The 22,218-nt window shown below is 42.1% G+C and overlaps 1 protein-coding gene across 2 annotated transcripts in view; it reads left to right on the top strand.

The window, feature by feature from the left end:
• Positions 1–22,218, top strand: part of SGTA (small glutamine rich tetratricopeptide repeat co-chaperone alpha) — a 44,756-nt gene that overhangs the window by 10,224 nt on the left and 12,314 nt on the right. For both annotated transcript variants that reach the window (XM_075825292.1, XM_075825293.1), the window contains exons 5-9: positions 10,042–10,141; positions 10,879–10,983; positions 13,364–13,502; positions 13,581–13,643; positions 18,436–18,473. In XM_075825292.1, coding sequence (XP_075681407.1) covers positions 10,042–10,141; positions 10,879–10,983; positions 13,364–13,502; positions 13,581–13,643; positions 18,436–18,473 — 445 coding nt within the window. The remainder of the gene's footprint in view (positions 1–10,041; positions 10,142–10,878; positions 10,984–13,363; positions 13,503–13,580; positions 13,644–18,435; positions 18,474–22,218) is intronic.

The raw sequence follows: 22,218 nt of genomic DNA, 5'->3' as shown, positions 1-22,218 counted from the left end.
CTTACTATTGCACCAACAGTTGTCTCCTTCTCACCCAGAGTCTTACTTATGGTTTTGTAGCCCATTCCAGCCTTGTGCAGGTCTATGATCTTGTCACTGACATCCTTAGAAAGCTCTTTGGTCTTGCCCATGTTGTAGAGGTTAGAGTCAGACTGATTAATTGAGTCTGTGGACAGGAGTCTTTTATACAGGTGACCATTTAAGACAGCTGTCTTTAATGCAGGCACCAAGTTGATTTGGAGCGTGTAACTGGTCTGGAGGAGGCTGAACTCTTAATGGTTGGTAGGGGATCAAATACTTATTTCTCTCTGCACAATGCAAATAAATATATATAATTTGGACTATGTGATTTTCTGTTTTTTTTTAATATAATCTATCTCTCACTGGTAAAATTAACCTAGCCTAAAAATTCTAGACTGTTCATGTCTTTGACAGTGGGCAAACTTACAAAATCAGCAAGGGATCAAATACTTATTTCCTTCACTGTAGTTGGAAAGGGGCAGTATGGAGCAGGCTTACGAGCTGAGCCTGCTCCATACATAGCGGGTGTCTGCTGTATATTACAGCTAGCACCTCGCTCTAACGTCCTGGATCGGAGATTACTCCCACACGACTGTTTAACTGCTCAGATGCTCTGGTCAACAGCGAATGTGGCATCTAAGCCGTTAGACCTAATGGGAGGTGCCGATTGGGTTGTGCAGTCGCGGTGCTGAGGGGTGGTCTTGCCAGCCGGGGGCCTTAAACTTTAATGTACTGGCATATATCTATATGACCGTACATTAGCCTGTGTACTGATAGTACATAGGCAGTTGTTAGGACATACCGAAGTATGCCCTAACAGGAAATATGGTCAGACAGCCCTGGCTATGGTATGTCCATCGATAGCGTCACAGGGATTCCCTGTGACACAATCGAAAGGGTTTCCCCCCTTCTCATTTTCCCCTTTAATGCTGCGGTCAGATTTGATTGCAGCATTCAGGGGAATAGCGGTGGAGATGAGAGGTTTCTCTGGTCACCGCCGTTAGAGCGGGGCTGCGGCTGCATAATACAGCCATTGCCCTGCTCCTGACAATTGTGCGCGTGGTCAGCATGAGGTAATGCGGCCGGCGCTGCACTAATGTGCAGCTGTGTCAAAACCTGGTGTTTTGGTGTGTGTCCACCACGTTCTGTTTCCGTGCCGGCGCTCTTTAGTGCAGCCCTGGTCGCATCACATCATGCTGACCGCGCGCGCACAGTTGTCAGAAGGGCAATGGCTGTACTACACATGTATTGCACAGCCGCAGCCCCGCTCTAACTACATTCATGTATTACAATACCGAGGTGTGCGGCCGCACAGCTTCGTATTGAAATACATCAATTAACGGTATTAAACCGTTTGAGGGTGCACGGCATCTAAATAGTATCGATATTTCGATGCATCGTGCAACCCTACTGCACACGTAGCAAATTTATTGTGGATTTTCCATCTAGATTTGCTTGCAGAAAATTTGCAGCGGAAGCCTTTTTAGCAGGCAAGTGGATGAGATTGAAAAAATTTCATCTACATGGTGCAAACCATTTTCCACACGGAAATCAAAGCATTCTGCGGATTTTCAAATCTGCAGCACAATCATACTGTTCTGGATGTTCACTTCGAATTTCACCCTTTTTGATATAGAAAGGTAGAAATCCGCACCAAAATACGCACATAACAAAATATGGATTTGATGCGGATTTGGTGCTGAAAAATCTGACACATATCTGCCACGTGTGTGGATACCCTTAGTTTAGAACATGTGAGGTCCAGGTCCCTGGGAAATTGCCAAACATTTGAAACCCTGAAAATAATTGTGTTTTTTTTTGGTCATGAAATATAATATTTGATAATGATTAAGTTCGTGTTTCTGATATTTAGTGTTACATGTTTTATATTTAATTTATTTTTCTCATTTGTGGGGAGAGTTTTTAATTGGGTAGGGTGGAGGGAGATGAGGAATGAATTTATCATTGTGTTATATTTTGTCCTCTTTATTTCCAGACGTCGTCTGCTATATGTACAGTTGAAGTCATAAATTTACATACACGTTAGCTACATCATTAAAACTCCTGACCTTTAATCCTAGTACACATTCCCTCTCTTAGGTTAGTTAGGATCACTATTGTATTCTGGCATTTCACATTCTGGAAATATAACTAGAGACAATGATTTATTTCAGCATTTATTTCTTTCATCACTTTTCCAGTGGCTCAGAAGTTCATCTGCGTGTGGTTGGAATTAGGTAGCTTTGCCTTTAAATTGTCCAACTTGGGTCACACAAGCTGCTCACAATAAGTTGCTGGAATTTTGGCCCATTCCTCCTGACAGAACTGGTGTAACTGAGTCCGGTTTGTAGGCCTCCTTCCTAGCACATGCTTCCTCAGTTGTGCCTATACTTTTTTTTATTATGGGATTGAGGTCATGGCTTTGTGATAGCCACTCCATTACCTTCACTTTGTTGTCCTTAAGCCATTTTTCCACTACTTTTGAAGTATGTTTGGGGTCCCATTTTCGCCCAAGCTTTAACTTCCTGGCTGATGTCTTGAGATGTTTCTTTAACCCCTTCCCGACATATGACCTACAGTTACGTCATAGCCGGGTAGGGGAAGTATGGAGCGGGCTCACGGAGTGAACCCGCTTCATACGATGCTGGTGTCGGCCGACACTTCAGAGTAACGAGCGGCATCGCGCTCGAGAGCGATCCCGCTCGTTTAACACGTTAAATGATGTGGTCAATAGCGACCGCAGCATTTAAATCGTTAGAAAGAGGGGGGTTCTAACAGCTCATCGCGCACCCCGCAACACAATCGCGGGGGGGGGGGGAGCGATGGTTGCTATGGCTGCCTGGGGCCTCCGGCATTCATATTGCAGTATATCGTGCAAGCGATCTAACGATCTGATCAGGACAAAGTCAGGACCCACTATGCTTGCTGTCAGCGAGTAGCTGACAGCTCTAATACGCTGAACTACGCATGTAGTGCAGTGTATTAGAATAGCGATCAGGGCCTCCTGCCTTCAAGTACCCTAGAGGGACAGAAAAACCAAAAGTTGTATAAAAATAAAAGTTAAAATCACCCTTTTTCCCTCATCAGTCCTTTTATTATTACAAATATAAATAAACTATACATAATTGGTTTCACCATGTCCGTAACGGCCTGAACTACAAAACCATTTGGTTATTTATCCCGCGCGGTGAACGCCATAAAATAATAATAAACCATACCAGAATCACTTCGCCTCCCAAAAAATAGAATAAAAAGAGATCAAAAAGTCGCATTTACCCAAAAATGGCTCTGATCGAAAGTACAGTTCGTTTCCCTTGTACTGGTACCTCCGAAGCTCTGCAAATGTGACATGGTGCCCAGAAACCAAGCCGGCAAAATCTACATGCCAAATAGCGCTCCTGCCTTTCTGAGCCCTGCCGTTTGTCCAACCAGCAGTTTGTGACCACATATGGGGTATTGCTGTAATCGGGAGAAATTGCTTTTAAAATGTTGGGGTGCTTTTTCTCCTTTTTATTCCTTGTAAAAATCAAAAATGTAATTCAATTGCACAGCCTAATTCCACAAAATGCAGTAAAAAACCTGTGGGGTCTAAATGCTCACTATACCCCTCGATAAATTCCTTGAGAGGTGTAGTTTGCCAAATGTGGTCACTTTTGGGGGTTTTCCACTGTTTTTGCACCACGAGACCTCTTCAGGCCTGACATGGTGCCTAAAATATATTCTAATAAAAAGGAGGCCCCAAAATCCACTATGTGCTCCTTTTGCTTCTGAGGCCGGGGTTTGTCTATTACCACACTAGAGCCACACGTGGGATATTTCTAAAAACTGCAGAATCTGGCCAATAAATATTGAGTTGCATTTCTCAGGTAAAACCTTCTGCGTTACAGAAAAAAAAGGAATAAAGATGATTTTCTGACAAAAAAATTTTTTGTATTTGTAAATGTCACCTCTACTTTGCTTAGCCCTAAAGGGCTAGGAAACTTTCTGAATGCGGTTCTGAATACTTTGAGGGGTCTGGTTTTTAAAATGGGGTGTTTTATGGGGGTTTCTAATATATAAGATACTGAAAACCACTTCACACCTGAACTGGTACCTAAAAAAAAAAAAAGGCTTTTAAAATATTATTCAAAATGAGAAATTGCTCCTTTTGTTCTAAGTTTGTAACGTCCTAGAAAAATAAAAGAATGTTCAAAAAAACAACGCAAACATAAAGTAGACATATGGGAAATGTTAACTAGTAAGTATTTTGTGTGGTATTACTATCGGTCTTACAAGCAGATACATTTAAATTCAGAAAAATGCAAATTTTTCAACATTTTCTCTAAATTTTTGGCACTGAATAAATCGACCAAATTTTACCACTAACTTTAAGTACAATGTGTCACGAGAAAACCATCTCCGAATCGCCTAGACAGGTATGAAGTATTCCGAAGTTATTAACACACACGCACGCACACACACTGACACTTCGCTAACGTTCGTGTGTCATTTACAGCACAGCACATCGAGGACACACTGGTCTGTCATTTACAGCGTCATTTACGCTTGTGCTGTAAATGACACAAACGTTAGCGAAGTGTCAGGATTCTAAATAGACATCACGTCCTGGTTGGCAGTGATGTCTATTAAGTCTCAGTACACTTCAGTAATGTTAGTGTGTATGTGGCTTCACATACTGATCTATATCACTATATGCTGTATAAATGAATGGAGTGAAGTGTATGACGCTGATTGGTCAGCGTCATAAACTTCTCTCCACGACGCCCACTTGGTCAAAAACGCCCAGTTGGTCATTGAGAAACTCATTAGCATAAAGCTAAAATAGGTCATAACTCCGTCAAAAATGATAGTTTTTCTAAATAAATAAAAAACTGCTGTAATCTACATTACAGCGCCGATCACATTATGTACAAGATAGGCCACTTATAATGTGGTGACAGAGCCTCTTTAAGGCTGAGCTCATTTTTCAAATCTGACATATTTCACTTTATGTGGTAATAACGTCGGAATGCTTAAACCTATCCAAGCGATTCTGAGATTGTTTTCTAGTGAGACATTGGGCTTTATGTTCGTGGTAAAATTTGGTCGATGTATTCAGTGTTTATTTGTGAATAAACCGCCGCTCCCACACTGCGCCGCTCCCACACAGTCCAAATGGAAGGTCTTTGGCAGTGCGACATCCGGCGCCATTTTCATGTGGACCGGAAGCCGCGGCCGGACAGTAAGATGACTACTTCCGGTTGCGCCTTCCGTCCATATGTTCCGAAGCAAGGACTAGGAGCGGAGGCAGCGACGGCTGCAGGAGCAGGTAAGTCATGTTTGTGTATGTTCGTGTTATAACCACTGTATCTAATCCTCCTACGCTGTGCATTCGCTCAAAAAATGGCGGCACACAGTGTAGGAGGTTTGAACGTTCGACCCACCCCCTCCTTTCTCCTGGCACTAGCCAGGATAAAGGAGGGGGCATTGTTTGAGCACACTAGAACGAGTGTGTCTTTTCCAATTTTGCAGCATAAAGCAATGAGGTTGCTTTACCACAGTGACAATGCTGCAATTTTGGGAATTGCTCCCTCTAGTGACCAGCACATGGAAATGTTATAAATTAGAATCTAATTTATAATATTTCCTGACTTGTGAAAAAATTTAAAAAATTATAACAATGTGTAATCATTTATATACTAACTGTTTAACTAAAAAAAAAATAATAATTTCTAGCGACACATTCCCTTTAAAGCAAAGTGGAGGTAAAATTTGCAAATTTCATTTTTCTTGCTAAATTTAAATTTTATTCCATTTTTTTTCTGTAACACAGAAGGTTTTACCAGAGAAACACTACTAAATATGTAATGTCCAGATTCTGCAGTTTTTAGAAATGTCCCACATGTGGCTCTACTGTGCTCGTGGACTAAAACACAAGCCCCAGAATCAAAGAAGGACCTAGTGCATTTTGGGGCCTCTTTTTTTTTTTTTTATTAGAATATAATTTAAGCAACATACCAGGTTTGAAGAGGTGTTGAGGTGCCAAAAAAGTAGGAATCCCCCAAAAGTGACCCCATTTTGGAAACTGCACCCCTCAAGGAATGGATTTATGGTTGCTGTTAACATTTTGACCCCACAGTTTTTTCACAGTGCGTATTTGAATTGGGCTGTGAAATTAAAAAAATTTCATTTTTTCCAATAAGATGTCATTTTTTTATCAAAATTTCTTATTTTCACAGGGAACAAAATACCCCATTTTGTTGCCCAATTTGTCCTGAGTGCGGCAATACCCCATTTGTGGTGATAAACTGTTGTTTGGGTCCATAGAGGGCTCAGGAGGAAAGGACCACCATTTGGCCTACTGGGGATTTTCTGGTGCAAAGTCATGTATGCAGAAGCCCCTGAGGTACCAGTACAGTTGAAACCCCCGAGAAGTGACCCCGTTTTAAAAACTGCACCCCTTAAGGCATTCATCTAGAGGTGTAGTGAGCATTTTGACCCCACCGGTATTGTGTAAAAGATAATGCGTAGCAGATGGTGCAGAGTGAGATTTGCCATTTTCTATACATATGTGCCATTTCAGTGTCAGATATATTGTGCCCAGCATGCGCCACCGGAGATATACACCCCATAAACTGTAATGTGGGTTCTCCCGGGTACGGCAATACCCTACATGTGGCTGTTAACAGCTGCCTGGGCACACAGCAGGGCCCAGAGGGGAAAGATGAGGGGGATAAGCTGTGCGGAGGGCATCAGGGTAATTAAAACTGGGGTAGATTGAAAATCAAGGGATGTATGAAATTTTAAAACCCTTTCATACAGCGCCCTGGTTTTTCGGGACATGTGTCACATTGGTATATTGTGTCCTTCCTTATCCCCCTCTTCTAGCAGACTCTGCACCTCTTTTCACTTTTTCCCTTATTGCCAGTTTGGGGAACTTCTCCTGGAAAGTGTTGCCCTGGTACTATGCGTGTGGCCTCATTTCCAGAAGTACTGGGTGCCCCGCCTTCTTTGTCCCTAAAAATAGTTTCTTGATAACCACTTCTTGAAATTCCAGGAAAGTTCCCCTCTGGCCTGCACATCGATGTAGCACGTACACATTGTACAATGCCATCTGTATGATGTGCACGGCCAGCTTCTTATACCACACCGCATGGCGCTGTAGGGCTTCAGGACTTGATCTGACAAGTCCACCCCTCCCATGTACCTATTGTAGTCCAGGATGCAGTCTGGTTTGGGGGTCTCTGTACTGGTATCTCTTACAGGTACATGGGTACTTAGTCTTAGGGAGGCCTCTCAGGTTTCTTCTAGCAGTGCCGCATGCCGCAGGACTTCTGGAAGCGAGGCGCTTGAAGAGTGGGACGCTGGTATAAAAATTATCCAGGTAGAGGTGGTAACCCTGGTCCAGCAGTGGGTGCACCAAATCCCACACAATTGCGTCAATTCACAGTAAGGGGGGGGCATTCTTGGGGCTTAAAAACTGGGGGAATACTGGTGTCCTTCCCTTCATATGACCTAAGTTTGTAAGTATACCCTGATGCACTCTTGCACAGCTTATACATCTTCTCGCCATACCTTGCCCTTTTACTCGGCAGGTACTGGCGGAATTGAAGCCTCCCTTTAAAAAGGACCAAGGACTCCTCAATAGAAATACCATTCTCGGGGGTGTATCCTTGGGCAAACCGGGCACTGAAATGGCCTAATAGGGGTCTCCGTTTATACAAACGGTCAAAACTGGGGTCATCTCGGGGTGGGAACTGCTCATTATCAGTATAATGTAAGAAGCGAAGTATTGCCTCATAACGCATCCTGGACATGGCCATGCGTACATCGGGGTGTGGTATAAGAAAAAGCCTCTTCTTTTTTTTTTTTTTTTTTTTTTTTAAGGCTCCAGTTCTGAAGTGGCTTTGAGGGGCTTATATATTCGAAACCCCTATGAAACACCCCATTTTAGAAACTAGACCCCTAAAAGTATTCAAAACCGCATTTAGAAAGTTTATTAACCCTTTAGGTGTTTCACAGGAATTTTTATTTTTTTGTCAGAAAATCCTTTTCATTCAATTTTTTTCTGTAAAACAATGTTTCACCAGAGAAACACAACTCAATATTTATTGCCAAGATTCTCCAGTTTTAAGAAATATCCCACATGTGGCCCTAGTGCGGTAATGGACTGAAGCACCGGCCTCCTAAGCAAAGGACCACCTAGTGGATTTTGAGCCCTCCTTTTTATTAGGCACCATGTCCGGTTTGAAGAGGTCTTGTGGTGCCAAAACAGTGGAAACCCCCCAAAAGTGACCCTTTTTTGGAAACTAGACCCCTTGAGGAATCCATTGTAGTTTTATTGGGGTGCATGCGGCTTTTTGATCAGTTTTTGTTCTATTTTTAAGAGGCGTGGTGACTAAAAAACAGCAATTCTACTTGTTTTTTATTCTATTTTTTTTCTACACCGTTCACAGTGCGCTATAAATGACATATTCACTTTATTCTGTGGGTCGGTGTGATTACGGCGATACCAGATGTTTATAGTTTTTTTATGTCTTACGGCGTTTGCACAATAAAATACTTTTTATTAAAAATCCTTTACTTTTTGTGTTACCTTATTCTATGAGCCATAACGTTTTGTTTTTTTCCCATCAAGAAAGCCGTGCGAGGACTTGTTTTTTGCGTAACGAACTGTAGTTTAGATCATTACCATTTTTAGGTACATGCGACTTTTTGATCTCTATTTATTCCATTTTTTGTGAAGTGACCAAAAAATTGTGATTCTGGTATGGTTTATTATTATTTTATTTTAAGGCGTTCACCGTGCGGGATAAATAACTAAATACTTTTGTAGTTCAGGCCGTTACGGACGCGGCGATACCAATTATGTATAGTTTATTTGTTTATTTTTATTAATAAAGGACTGATAAGTAAAAAAGGGGGATTTTTACTTTTTGTTACTTTTAAAACTTTTATTTTCTTTTTTTTTTTTTTTACACAACATATTTTTTTTTACTTTATTACTTTGTCCCACTAGGAAACTTGAGAGCAGAGGCCCTGATCGCTATTCTAATACACTACATGCATAGTGCAGTGTATTAGAACTGTCAGCTACTCACTGACAGCAAGCATAGTTGGTCTTGACTTAGTCAGGACCCACTAGGCTTCCGCAGATGGCATAGCCGGTTGCCATTGTTAGGTGTCCGGTTGCCATAGCCACCATCGCCAGCTGCTATCGTGTAGCGGGCCGACGATGGTAGCTTAACCCCTAAGAAGCCGCGATCACTATTGAATGCGGCTTCCAAGGAGTTAATCAGCGGGGACACAGCGATCGGTCCCCGCTGAAGGTGCTGCGGCAACTGCTGTACGAGACAGCAGCTGTCACAGCTCCTGTATGTGTCGGGAAAATGGCCGTTACTCCCGCGACGTACTATTCCGGTTCTGAGTGCAAACGATGCACTTAGCACGACGGAATAGTACGTCGCTGAGCGTGAAGGGGTTAAAATACTGCCACAGGTGCACCACCAAATAATTAAAATTATGTCAAGTAGCCTATCAGAAGTTTCTAAAGCCATGACCTCTAGTATCATTCTGACATTTCACTTACATAAAATATAGTAGTGATCCTAACTGATCTGAAAGAGTGCAAGTGTACTAGAATTACATGTCTGGAATTGGGAAGAACGGAGTTTCAATGAATTCTGCTAAGGCTAAATTCACACTACCGTTAATATACGTTTACCTCTCTTCCTTCAGAGGAAGAGCGGATCGAAATATTAAACGCAAAGCAACGGTTCTGTTAGAATTACCATTGGATTCAATGGTAATTCTTTTGTTTCAGTTTCTTTCCGTTCGCTAGGTTTCCGTTTTTTGGACAGAAACAAAAGTGCAGTCTGCAGAACTTTTATTTTAGGCCAACAACGCTAAAACATGCTTCATGCTCCAATATAATAATTTATATGTATAATTGATCTAAGTAAGTAGGCATGCTACAGATACTATCTGTATTGATGTTTATTCATATGACTCATACACATAACAGTCATTGTTGTGGTTTAGGCAATGAGCAGATGAAGTTCGAAAACTTTGAGAGTGCTATCTCTTTCTACACTAAAGCCATCGATATGAACTCAAGAAATGCAGTGTATTTCTGCAACCGGTACGTGCGAACGGTGTGAAATGTACATTTATTTTTTATTACTATATGTTAAAAGAATAACCGGTACACCGTATTATGCCTAGTGATGACCTGAGGGGGGGGGGGGGGTGTTTTTTTTAAAATCCCTAAATCATGCACTGTTCCCCTTAGCCCTGCACTTGCATGCACTAGTGTATCCACAAGCTACAGTGTTTCTGTAACTCCCATTCACTTGTATGCCATAAACAGCAGCTTTAGTTTTTAGTCATTGTGTAAATGTGGGTGGAATGGTCAGTCTGTATGAGAGGCCCTAGTTTATATTAATATGCCCTTGTTACGGTTTTGGTAAAAAAAATAATATTATTTAGCCGTAAATTGTACAATTGTTATCATTTTTATGGAATTGTTAAAGGGTAACTAAACCTTCAACAAACTTCTGACAGGTCATAGTGACCTGTCCAGAAGTCTTGATCGGTGGGGGTCTGAGCACTGAGACCCCCAACGATCGCTAAAACAAAGCCGCAGAAGCTTTCTGGTGAGCGCTGAGCCGCTTGGTTTCTGATCGGTTTTTCGAAAAAAGCAGATCAGAAACAAAGCGTCACAGTGCTTCTGCCGCTTAGTTTCAGCAATCGGTGCGGTGGGGGGCTCAGTGCTCTCACCCCCCACCAATCAAAACTTCTGACATGTCACTATCACCTGTCAGAAGTTTGCTGAAGGTTTAGTTATACTTTAACCAGTTTTATTCTTAAATTCCGTAGGGCAGCAGCATATAGTAAAATAGGAAACTATGCTGGAGCAGTTCGGGACTGTGAAGAAGCTATTTTAATCGACCCCAGTTACAGCAAAGCCTATGGAAGAATGGGGTAAGTTATCTAGCAAAGTTCACAAACTGGAATTTTCTCCTTGTTCTGGCCTCTACAGTATATTAGACCAAAGGCCAGAGGATCTAATCATAATGAATGGCATGTTTATCACTTCTGCTCAAACTGTATCTCACTCACTTTTTTTAAACCCTGTGATTGTGGGTTTCCATAGAAGCTAAAAAAACAAAAAACTTCTGTATAAAAGGGGTTGTCTCAACTGGAGTTCTGGCCCAGCAATCACCGGATATATACCGACTTTAAAACCATCTGCTTAATTTGTAGGTCACCCTCATGTCGCCAAAACAGCACTGGCCCTTCGAGGCATGGACTCAACAAGTCCTCTGAAGGTATCCAGTGGAATCTGGAAAAGATCTTCGCAGCAGATCTTTTAAGGCCCTGTTCACACAGTTGTTTGCCGCAGAAACCGCGGCAAAAAACGGCCGAAATTGCCTCCCATTGTTTTCAATGGGCGGTGGAGGCTCGCAGGGAAAAAGAAGCAACATGCCCTATCTTGAGTTGTTTTCCGCCTCACAAATCCCATTGAAAGCAATGGGAGAGGGGGAAAAGCGTTTTTTTTACTCGTTTTATGGCAAAACGCTCACGGTTTTCTTCTTTGCCTGTTGAAGACGTAAAAAAAATGCGGCCTGTGGTGCGAAACAACCTAAAAAAAAAAACTGAGCTGATTTTTCCTGGCAGAATTTTCTGCCTGCAAAAAAAACTCAGTGAACAGAGCCTTAGTCCTGTATGTTGCAAGGTGAGGCCTCCATGGATCAGACTTGTTTTTCTAGCACAATCCCGCAGATGCTCGATCAGACTGAGATCAGTGTGTTTATTTGGCTTCCAAATTTCCCAGAACTAACTCTTTAAGACCTTAAGCCATTCCTGAACGATTTTTGCAGTGTGGCAGGGCGCATTATCCTGTTTAAAGAGGCCACCACTATTCGGGAATGTCGTTGCCATGAAGGGGTGTCCTTGGTCTGCAACAATGTTTAGATATTTGGCACGTATCAAAGTAACATCCACGTCGATGCAAGGACTCAATGTTTCCCAGGAGCACATTGCCTAGAGCATCACACAGCCTCTGCCGGCTTGCCTTTTTCCTATAGTGCATACTGGTCCAATCTTTTCCTCAGGTAAAGGACACATAAGCCCCCGGCCATCAACATGATGTAAAGAAAAACATGAATTCTCAGACCCGGCCACCTTCTTCCATTGCCCCATAGTGCAGTTCTGATGCTCACGTGCCCATTGTAGGCGCTTTTGGTGGTGGACTACAGTCAGCATGGGCACACTAACCGTTCTGTGACTATGCAGCTCCAAACACAGCAAGCTGTGATGCACAGTGTGACACCTGACACCTTTCTATCAAAGCCAGCATTAACTTTCTCAGCAATCTGTGCCACCGTAGCTCTTCTGTGGCATCGGACCAGTCTGGTTAGCCTTCACTACCCACGTGCTACTATAAGCCTTGGTCCACCATGACCCTGCCGCCAATTCACTGGTTGTCCTTGCTTGGACCGGTTTTAATCATTGCATACCGGGAACACCTCAGAAGACCTGCGGTTTTGGACATGCTCTGACCCAGTCATCTAGCCATCACAATTTTGCCCTTGTCAAAGTGGCTCAGATCCTATGGCTATGTTCACATGGGTTAGATTTCACACAGATTACGCATGAAATTTGATTTCCATTGATTTCAGTGGGAAATCTGCGTATCTGTACAAATGTGATGAAAATATTCCATGCAGATTTAATATCTGAATTAAGTGACACACCGGTAGCTTTCCACACATGGATTTGCGCCACATCAAATTTGCGTGTAAAGCCACTGATTTCTGATGTAGATTTCCTTGGAATCTTGTTTTAGATTTAGTTCCAAATAGTGTGAACATAGCCTAAAACTTGCCCATTTTATTGTCGTTTCCAACACATTAACTTCAAGAACTGACTGTTCACTTGCTGCCTAATATATCCTACGCATTGACCAACAATCAGTGTTCACTTCACCTGTCAGTGGGTTTAAAGTTCTGGCTGATCAGTGTAAGGAATAACATGATTGGCCATGTAATATGTGACTGCACGTACCAGGACATATAGACAAGGGTTATCCGAATAGAACAACCGCTTTCGCGCCCGTTTAGTTGTGTGCTAATAGAATGGTATTGTATCCCATCACTGCCATCCAGTGGGATCTTAGTCTATTTATTTCTGGAAAATGTATTGTCAAATGTCCCTGGTCATCACATCCGGAGTCTGAAAGCTTGCGTGATGGAAACCATAAATGATTACACTTGTGTATTTTATACTTGTCTAGTTGCAGACCCTTAGCTCTTGGTCTATGACTCTTGTATCTTTCCTATTTTCATTTCTCTTACTCCAGATTGGCTCTATCAAGTTTGAATAAGCACGCCGAAGCTGTGGGGTTCTACAAGAGAGCTTTGGAGTTAGATCCAGACAATGACACTTACAAATCAAACCTTAAAATTGCTGAACAGAAAATGAAAGAAATGCCCAGTCCAGTAAGTTTCTGTGCTTTTTTTTCTTTTTGGGGCTATATATTTTATCTATTGGAAAACTGAATTTTTTATGTCTTCCAGGTGGGGGCTCCTGGAAGCTTGGATCTAGCCGGGCTGCTGAACAACCCTGGCTTCATGAGCATGGTAAGACCACTAAAGTGGCTCTGTTTAGATCATCAGAATGCTGATGTGATTCTACATGGTATCCGTGCTGTTCTATTGTAAGATTTATTTAGACTATTTTAAATACTAACCAAAGCTGATGGCAAATTCAGATCGGTTTTAATTTGTTACCACTTGACCACATTAAGGGTCTTTTCACATCTGCGTTAGGATTTTCCGTTCTGCTCAGTCATGTAGGAAAACAAAAAAACAGGAAGCGGCTGATCCGTCGGACTCTGTGATGGTTTATGTCTTTTACCTGAAAAATAGCGGAGCTTCCGATGCAGTTGTGAACACCGCCTAATCAGATCATGATAGAACCTAAAAAAAATAACCATGGCAGTTGTGGTGCACTTATCCATAGAAATAAAAGGAATCCTTCATGTGAAGTGTGTTTATTTTCCTTTCTCCAAACCTCCTGAATGGGGTGCCAATAGATGGGCACTCAACACGGGTGTCGATCCCTTTCACAAAAAGACTGACTATTACACCTTCTGGAATATCTAGCATGGTGTCTGCTAATAATCACCTTCCCGACTTTTGTTAACCCCTTCCCGCACCTTGACGTTAATGCACGTTGAGGTGAGCAGTAAGTTCGCGCACCTTGATGTGCAGTTACGTCTGTGCTTTGACAGTTAATCGCGGCGCTTCATTGCAGTGGCGGTTAACTGTGCAGGGTGTCTGCCCTACATTCCCCGTTGCCGATCAGCGGCCCATCGCCGCTGATTTCGTCAGTTAACCCCTTAATTGCGGCGTTCGATCTTGAACGCCACAATTAAGGTGTTTAGCGCCGATCGGCAGCCCCCACGTGAAATCACGGGGGCTGGCGATGGTACCCATGGCAACCGGACGCCAGACAATGGCTTCCGGACTGCCATGTACAGAAGCCCATGAGGACCATCCGGAGGGTGGTCGTCGTAGGCTTCCTGTCAGTGTGACCGTTACGTCACAATGACAGTTAGACTACATTACACTACGTAGGTAGTGTAGTGTAATGTACTCTAGCAGCGATCAAAGCTGCAAGTCTAAGCGTTCCCTAGTGGGACAAGTGAAAAAAGTAAAAAAAAAAAGAATAAAAATGTTTTAATAAAAGTTATAAGAACTGCTTTTTTCCCCTATAATAAGTCTTTATTATAGGAAAAAAAATGAACACGTAAAAAAAAGTACACATTTGGTATCACCGCGTTCGTAACGACCCCAACTATAAAACTGTAATATTATTTTTCCCGCACGGTGAACGCCGCAAAAAAAATAAGCGAAAAACAATGCGAGAAACACTATTTTTTGGTCACAACCCGTCCCGCAAAAAAGAAGCCCTTACACAGCTTTTTTGACTGAAAAATAAAAAAGTTATGGCTCTCAGAATATGGTGACACAGAAAATAAATTATTTTCTAAATAAGTGATTTTATTGCGCAAACGCTGCAAAACATAAAAAAACCTATATACATATGGTATCGCCGTAATCGTACCGACCCGCAGAATAAAATATAATGGTCATTTATAGCCCAGGGTAAACGCCGTAAAAAATAAATAAAAATCATTGTCAGAATTGATGGTTTTTGGTCACCTGGCTTGACGAAAAATGGAATAAAAAGCGATCAACAAAATCGCATGTACCCCAAAATGGTACCAATGAAAATTACAGATTGTCCCGCAACAAATATAAGCCCTCGCGCAGCCCCGGTGGTGAAAGAAAAAAAAAAGTTCCGGCTCCCAGATTATGGCGATGCAAAATGTGCAGAGCGTTCCAAAAGCGGATAGGATCTGGTGCCATTTATAAGTGCGACACTGGCCTAATATCTGCAGATTATTATTTATTTACCCCATTACTCTACCCTCTTATTATGCCCTGATGTACTCTGCCCAGCCTACATATGCCCCCACATTATAAACTGAAATACCAGCCAAATGCCAAACAGAACTACTACCAAGCAAAATCTGTGCTCCAAAAGCCAAATGCCGCTGCCTCCCTTCTGAGCCCTACAGCGTGCCCAAACAGCAGTTTACGTCCACCGATATGGCATCGCCATACCCGGGAGAACCAGGTTAATATTTTATGAGGTATTTGTGGCACAAACTGGGCACAATATATAGTGCACTAAAATGGCACATCAGGGGAAAATTTTAATTTTCACTTTGCACCATCCGCTGCGCATTAAACCCTTCGCGCACCATGACTTAATAGCATGTCGTGGTGTGTGGGGGGTGATATATGGAGCGTCTCACGCGCTGAACCCGCGCCATACGCTGCGGGTGTCAGCTGTGTATTACAGCTGATACCCGGGACTAACGGACAGAAACAGCGATCACGCTGTTACAGGAGCCTGTAAAAATTACACTATACTGCAATACATTAGTATTGCAGTGTATTCTACCAGTGATCTAATGATTGCTGGTTCAAGTCTCCCAGGGGGACTAATAAAATATGTAAAAACAAAAGTAAATGGTTTGTTATTAGTGGAAAAAAAATAATAAATATTTAAAGTCCAAAAAGAAACACTTTTCAATTTTTTTTTAAAGTAATGTAAAAAATACACAAAATTGGTATCGCTGCGTCCGTAAAAGTCCAAGCTATTACAATATACCATTATTGAACTCGCGCGGTTAACGCCGTGAAAAATAAAGAATTTTAAATGGCAAAATCGCAGTTTTTTAGTCACCCTGGCTCTACCAAAAAATGTAATAAGAAGTGCTCAAAAAGTCTTATGTACCAAAAAATGGTACCAATAAAAACTACAGCTCGTCCCACAAAAAATATGCCCTCACACCACTCTATTGACGGAAAAATAAAAAAGTTGTGGCTCTCGGAAAGCGGGGAAGAAAAAGCAAAACGGATCAGTTCGGAAAGGGTTAATTACTTTCTACTGAAAAAAACATTTATGACCACATGTGAGGTATAGCCGTACTCGGGAGAAATTGCTTTACAAATGTTGGCGTGCATTTTCTCCTTTATCCTTTGTGAAATTGAAAAAATTCAACGTTTTAGTGGAAATAATGTTGATATTAATTTTCAAGGCCTAATTCTAATAAATTCTGCAAAAGACGTGTGGGGCCTAACTGCTCACTATACACCACTTAAGGAATCTATCTAGGGGTAGTTTCCCAAATGGGGTTACGTAATCAGGAGAAATTGTTTTACAAATGTTGGGGTGCTTTTTCTCCTTTTATTCCTTGTAAAAATTAAAAATGTCTAAGTTCTTACAGTAAAAAAGTAGATTTTTACCTTTACAGACGAAGTCCAATGAATCCAGCAAAACAACTGTGGGGTCAAAATGCTAACTTTACCCCTAGAAAAATTCTTTGTGGAGTGTAGTTAGTTTCCAAAATGGGGTCACTATTGGGGGGTTTCCACGGTTCTCATCCCTCCAGTGCATTGCAAGCCCGACACGGCACTGAAAACTATTCCAGCAAAATCCAAATGGTGCTCCTTCTCTTCTGGGGCCTGCTGTGGGTCCAAACAGCAGTTTATTACCACATATGGGGTATTGCTATAATTGGAAGAAATTGCTTTACATATGTTGGGGTGTTTTCCTACTTTTATTCCTTGTAAAAATTTTAAAATTTCTATGTTTTTTCACAAAAAAAAGTAGATTTTCATCTTCACATACTAATTCAAATAAATTTAGCAAAAAAAACTGTGGGTTCAAAATGCTAACTGTACCCATAGATAAATTCCTTGAGGGGTATAGTTTCCAAAATGGGGTCGCTTTTGGGGGGGGGGGGGTCTTTACTGTTTTGGGTACAAGACCTATTCAAACCTGACATGGTGCATAAAATATATTCTAAAAAAAGGAGGCCCCAAAATCCACTAGGTGCTCCTTTGCTTCTGAGGCCGGTGTTTCAGTCCATTACCGCACTAGGACCACATGTGGGATATTTCTAAAAACTGCAGAATCTGCGCAATAAAATATTGCGTTGCATTTCTTGGGTAATACCTTCTGTAGTACAGAAAAAATGTATTACGAATGAATTTTTTTTTTTTTAAAAAATGAAATTTGTACATTTCACCTCTACTTTGCTTTAATTTCTGTGAAACGCCTAAAGGGTTAAAACACTTTCTGAATGCTGTTTTGAATACTTTGAGGGGTGCAGTTTTCAAAATGGGGTGATTTATGGGGACTTTCTAATATGTAAGGCCCTCAAAGCCACTTCAGAACTGAACTGGTCCCTGAAAAAATTGGCTTTTGAAATTTTCTTGAAAATATGAGAAATTGCTGCTAAAGTTCTAAGCCTTGTAACGTCCTAGAAAAATAAAAGGATGTTCAAAAAACAATGCAAATATAAAGTAGACATATGGGAAATATAAACTAGTTAGTATTTTGTGTGGTATTACTATCTGTCTTACAAGCAAATACATTTAAATTTAGAAAAATGCTAATTTTCTCTAAATCTTGGTGTTTTTTACAAATAAATATTGAATTTATCGACCAAATTTTTTCCCTAACATAAAGTACAATATGTCACGAGAAAACAATCTCAGAATCACTTGGATAGGTAAAAGCATTCCGGAGTTATTACCACATAAAGTGACACGTCAGATTTGAAAAATCTGCTTCGTCCTGAAGGCCAAAACAGGCTCAGTCCTGAAGGGGTTAATATGCTCTTCAACATCATTATGGAAATGTTTATATCTGCTGTACTATGCTCAATAAAAGTCAATTGATATTGCTTGGCCAAAAAAAAAAAAGCAACATCGAAGATCAATATGTTAGAAATTACTGCAAATTCTCTGATTAATATATGCCTTACGGTGTTTTTTGTTTTGTTCACAGGCATCAAACCTCATGAATAACCCTCAAGTACAACAATTGTAAGTTTTTGCACTCATTTTTATGAGTGTGTGTGTGTGTGTGTGTGTGTGTGTGTGTGTGTATGTGTGTATATATATATATATATATATATATATATCTATATATATATCGTATTTGCCTTGTATTTCTGCAAGTGCCGGTAATATTGTAAAATCCACCGGCTTTCATTGTAAAATCCAAGGCAAATACAACACGTGACTGCACCCTTAAAGCATGTAATTGATTATTTCATTCATTCTGCTCAGGCAGTAAGGAATTAAAGATCAGTGACCATTCAATTTAAAAAAAGAATAATTAGTATCTGCTTAAAAATTTGCAATATGAGAGCCATATGGAGCATCTTTTAAAGTGTTACGGTCGAATATATAAACCTATGGGTGAGAATAGTACACAAAGAGAAATATATTCCAGGCCCTTATGAATACTGAAAATAATGTAACTGGCTTTGAACACTATGTGCATCAAATAGGGATTTGAATAGATCTACAACTGTGGGGTTCTAATTATTGCAGTAAATAGGAGAGGGATGGATGGTTTATAAGGATTAATCTGAATAACTTACCTGGCAGGCAAGGTATGTTAGAAGCAAGAGAGGAAGAGGTTTTTGAAATGGACATGAAGAAAAGAGTAGTTTTTCTTCGTCTTATTGGGACACTGACCGTGGATATATGCTGTGGCCACTAGGAGGCGTGACACTTAAAGAGGCTCTGTCACCAGATTTTGCAACCCCTATCTGCTATTGCAGCAGATTGGCGCTGCAATGTAGATTACAGTAACGTTTTTATTTTTAAAAAACGAGCATTTTTGGCCAAGTTATGGCCATTTTTGTATTTATGCAAATGAGGCTTGCAAAAGTCCAAGTCGGCGTGTTTAAAGTAAAAGTCCAAGTGGGCATGTATTATGTGCGTACATCGGGGCGTTTTTACTACTTTTACTAGCTGGGCGTTCTGACGAGAAGTATCATCCACTTCTCTTCAGAACGCCCAGCTTCTGGCAGTGCAGACACAGCCGTGTTCTCGAGTGACCACGCTGTGTCGTCACTCACAGGTCCTGCATCGTGTCGGACGAGCGAGGACACATCGGCACCAGAGGCTACAGTTGATTCTGCAGCAGCATCAGCGTTTGCAGGTAAGTCGATGTAGCTACTTACCTGCAAATGCTGATGCTGCTGCAGAATCAACTGTAGCCTCTGGTGCCGATGTGTCCTCGCTCGTCCGACACGATGCAGGACCTGGGGCAGGAAGTGAGTGACGTCACAGCGTGATCTCTCGAGAACACGCTGTGTCTGCACTGCCAGAAGCTGGGCATTCTGAAGAGAAGTGGATGATACTTCTCGTCAGAACGCCCAGCTAGTAAAAGTAGTAAACACGCCCAGATGTACGCACATAATACACGCCCAGATGTACGCACATAATACACGCCCACTTGGACTTTTGCAAGCCTCATTTGCATAAATACAAAAATGGTCATAACTTGGCCAAAAATGCTCGTTTTTAAAAAATAAAAACGTTACTGTAATCTACATTGCAGCGCCGATCTGCTACAATAGCAGATAGGGGTTGCAAAATCTGGTGACATACTGCCTCTTTAAGGCACTGAGCCAGTCTGTCTTAGCTTAGTGTCCAGGGCAGACCCCCCCCCCCCCCCTGCTGTTACAGCAGGCCGTCTTTGCTTTTTTTTTATGTTAGTTTATTCTTTTTTTCTCTTCCTTTTTCCCAGAGGAGTAACAGGGGCGATGCTGTCCCCCCTACTTTCCACAACATCTGACGTGTACTCAGTGTTTCAACGCACTCTTGTCCCCCTGCCATGCTGAAGGCAAGAGGAACAAAAACGCGAGTTCATGTTTCGCCCACCAGCCTAAGGGTGGTTCTCCTTTGCTCCCCACCAGTGTCTCACCGCAGCTGGCACACGGAGGGAACTTCTCTGCTGGTACTACATTCTGGGAATTAACTGGATTAACCGCCTAATGCTGACGCCCAACCGCAATGGGTTAATTTCCCTCTCCAGGGTCGTCTGTAGCCTCTCCAATGTCATCTAGTCTGAGATGGGCATCTTGGTCCACATTGCTGGCCAACATTCTGGGGATACTCCACGTCGTTGTCGTCATTTTCGTGGCAGGCCTCCTAAACGTGTCAGATCTGCTTGGTCTCACCTACCCTCTATATCAACTGCATCATAATTTCCTCCAGGAAACCTATCTGCCGCCTCTTCCCCCTCACCCAGGAACCCTTGTTTAAGGGTGAACTCTCGGATTTCAATTCGGAGCTGGGTGAACTCTCGGATTTCAATTCGGAGCTGGATGACTAGCAATCTTCCAAGTTGGCCTCTACAGTGGAGTGTCTCATCACTGTGGTCAGAGACACATTGCATCTTACAGATGCAGGGCCATCTTTCCCTGTGGAGAAGATCACCTTCCTTTGCCACAGGCAGTCGCATAAACCTTTCCACTCCCCTCTCAGTGAAATAGTACATGTTCGCTAATGGTAGTTTAAAGAGGTGGTCTCAAAGGAATGGAAAATCCTGATAAGAATTTGCCCAGACCTCTGGCCTGTATCCTGTATCTAATGTATCTGGCAGTCCGGGCCAAATCCAGACAGACAATGTCACGGCAGTCACCTACCTTAATCACCAAGGTGGGACACAGAGTTTGGCAGTGATGGTTGAAGCATCCAAGTTTCTGGAAGGAGCATAGATTCACCCTGCTCTCTTGGCAAGCCACAATCCCGGGGTTGAGCATTGGGTTGCGGTTTATCTCCCTCGCAAATGGGTCGACCCAGGTGAGTGGGCCCTTCGTCAAGAAGTGTTCGATCAAATCTATTCCAGATGGGGCAATTGACTCAATTGCCCCACCTGGAATAGCCCCCGATTCAACTCCAGGTCTTAGGATCCCGAGGCGTATGCAGTCGACACTCTATGGGATCACTTCAGCCTGATTTGCGTGTTTTCCCAGCTCCTCAGGAGGATCAAGACTGAGGGCATTCCGACCATCCTCGTCGCTCAGAACTGGATGCGCCGCTGTTGGCATGCTGTCATGGTGGCTCTAATAGCTGACTTTCCTTGGTGCTTACCTCTTCGGCACGATCTGCTCTCGCAGGGGCCTCTCTTCCACTGAGATTAGTCACTATGTTTTTTTTTTGTTTTTGTTATTTTTAAATGTATGTATTTTTATTTTCCCAAACATTACAGACAAGTGAAGAAAAATTCAGCAATTCAACATGTCCCATGGCAATAGCATCTCTGAACACTAATATCATTATGTTGCATAGAATATAATCTTCCGTTTGTATAAGTTACTTACAGTCACTGTTTTAATAGTGTGGATGTGAAAGCCGCAGCACTTATCGCAGTGGGTGATCCAAACCACATTAAAGGCCCGGAAGCCTTCTTCGACCCACTTTTATCCCCGTACTGGAAGACCTATCTGCAGTGGTGTGAGAATCATCTTCCTCACTTGGTTTTCTCCCTTCTGAGGCTCCTGATGTTCCTCTAGGAGAGGTTGGATCGTAGGCTTGCCCTCAGCTCTGTTAAGGTGCAGGTGTCCGTGCTGTCTGTCTTTTTTTTTTTTTTTTTATTTCCAACAGACCTCTGGCATTCAATCCGATGTCCAGACTTTTTTGCAGGGAGTAACAAACGCAGGGCCCTGGTATCGGCCACCAACTTTGTTTTGTCATCTGACTTCTGCAATGCAGTTGGCCCCTATTGAACCTCTTCGTGAGATTTTGTTGCGTCTGCTCACATGGAAGG

Source organism: Rhinoderma darwinii, chromosome 1, assembly GCF_050947455.1.
Source record: "Rhinoderma darwinii isolate aRhiDar2 chromosome 1, aRhiDar2.hap1, whole genome shotgun sequence".
In the NCBI taxonomy this organism is placed as follows: Eukaryota; Metazoa; Chordata; class Amphibia; order Anura; family Rhinodermatidae; genus Rhinoderma; species Rhinoderma darwinii.
Note: the sequence above shows the minus strand (reverse complement) of the source record. Positions and strands in the feature narration are given on the sequence as shown.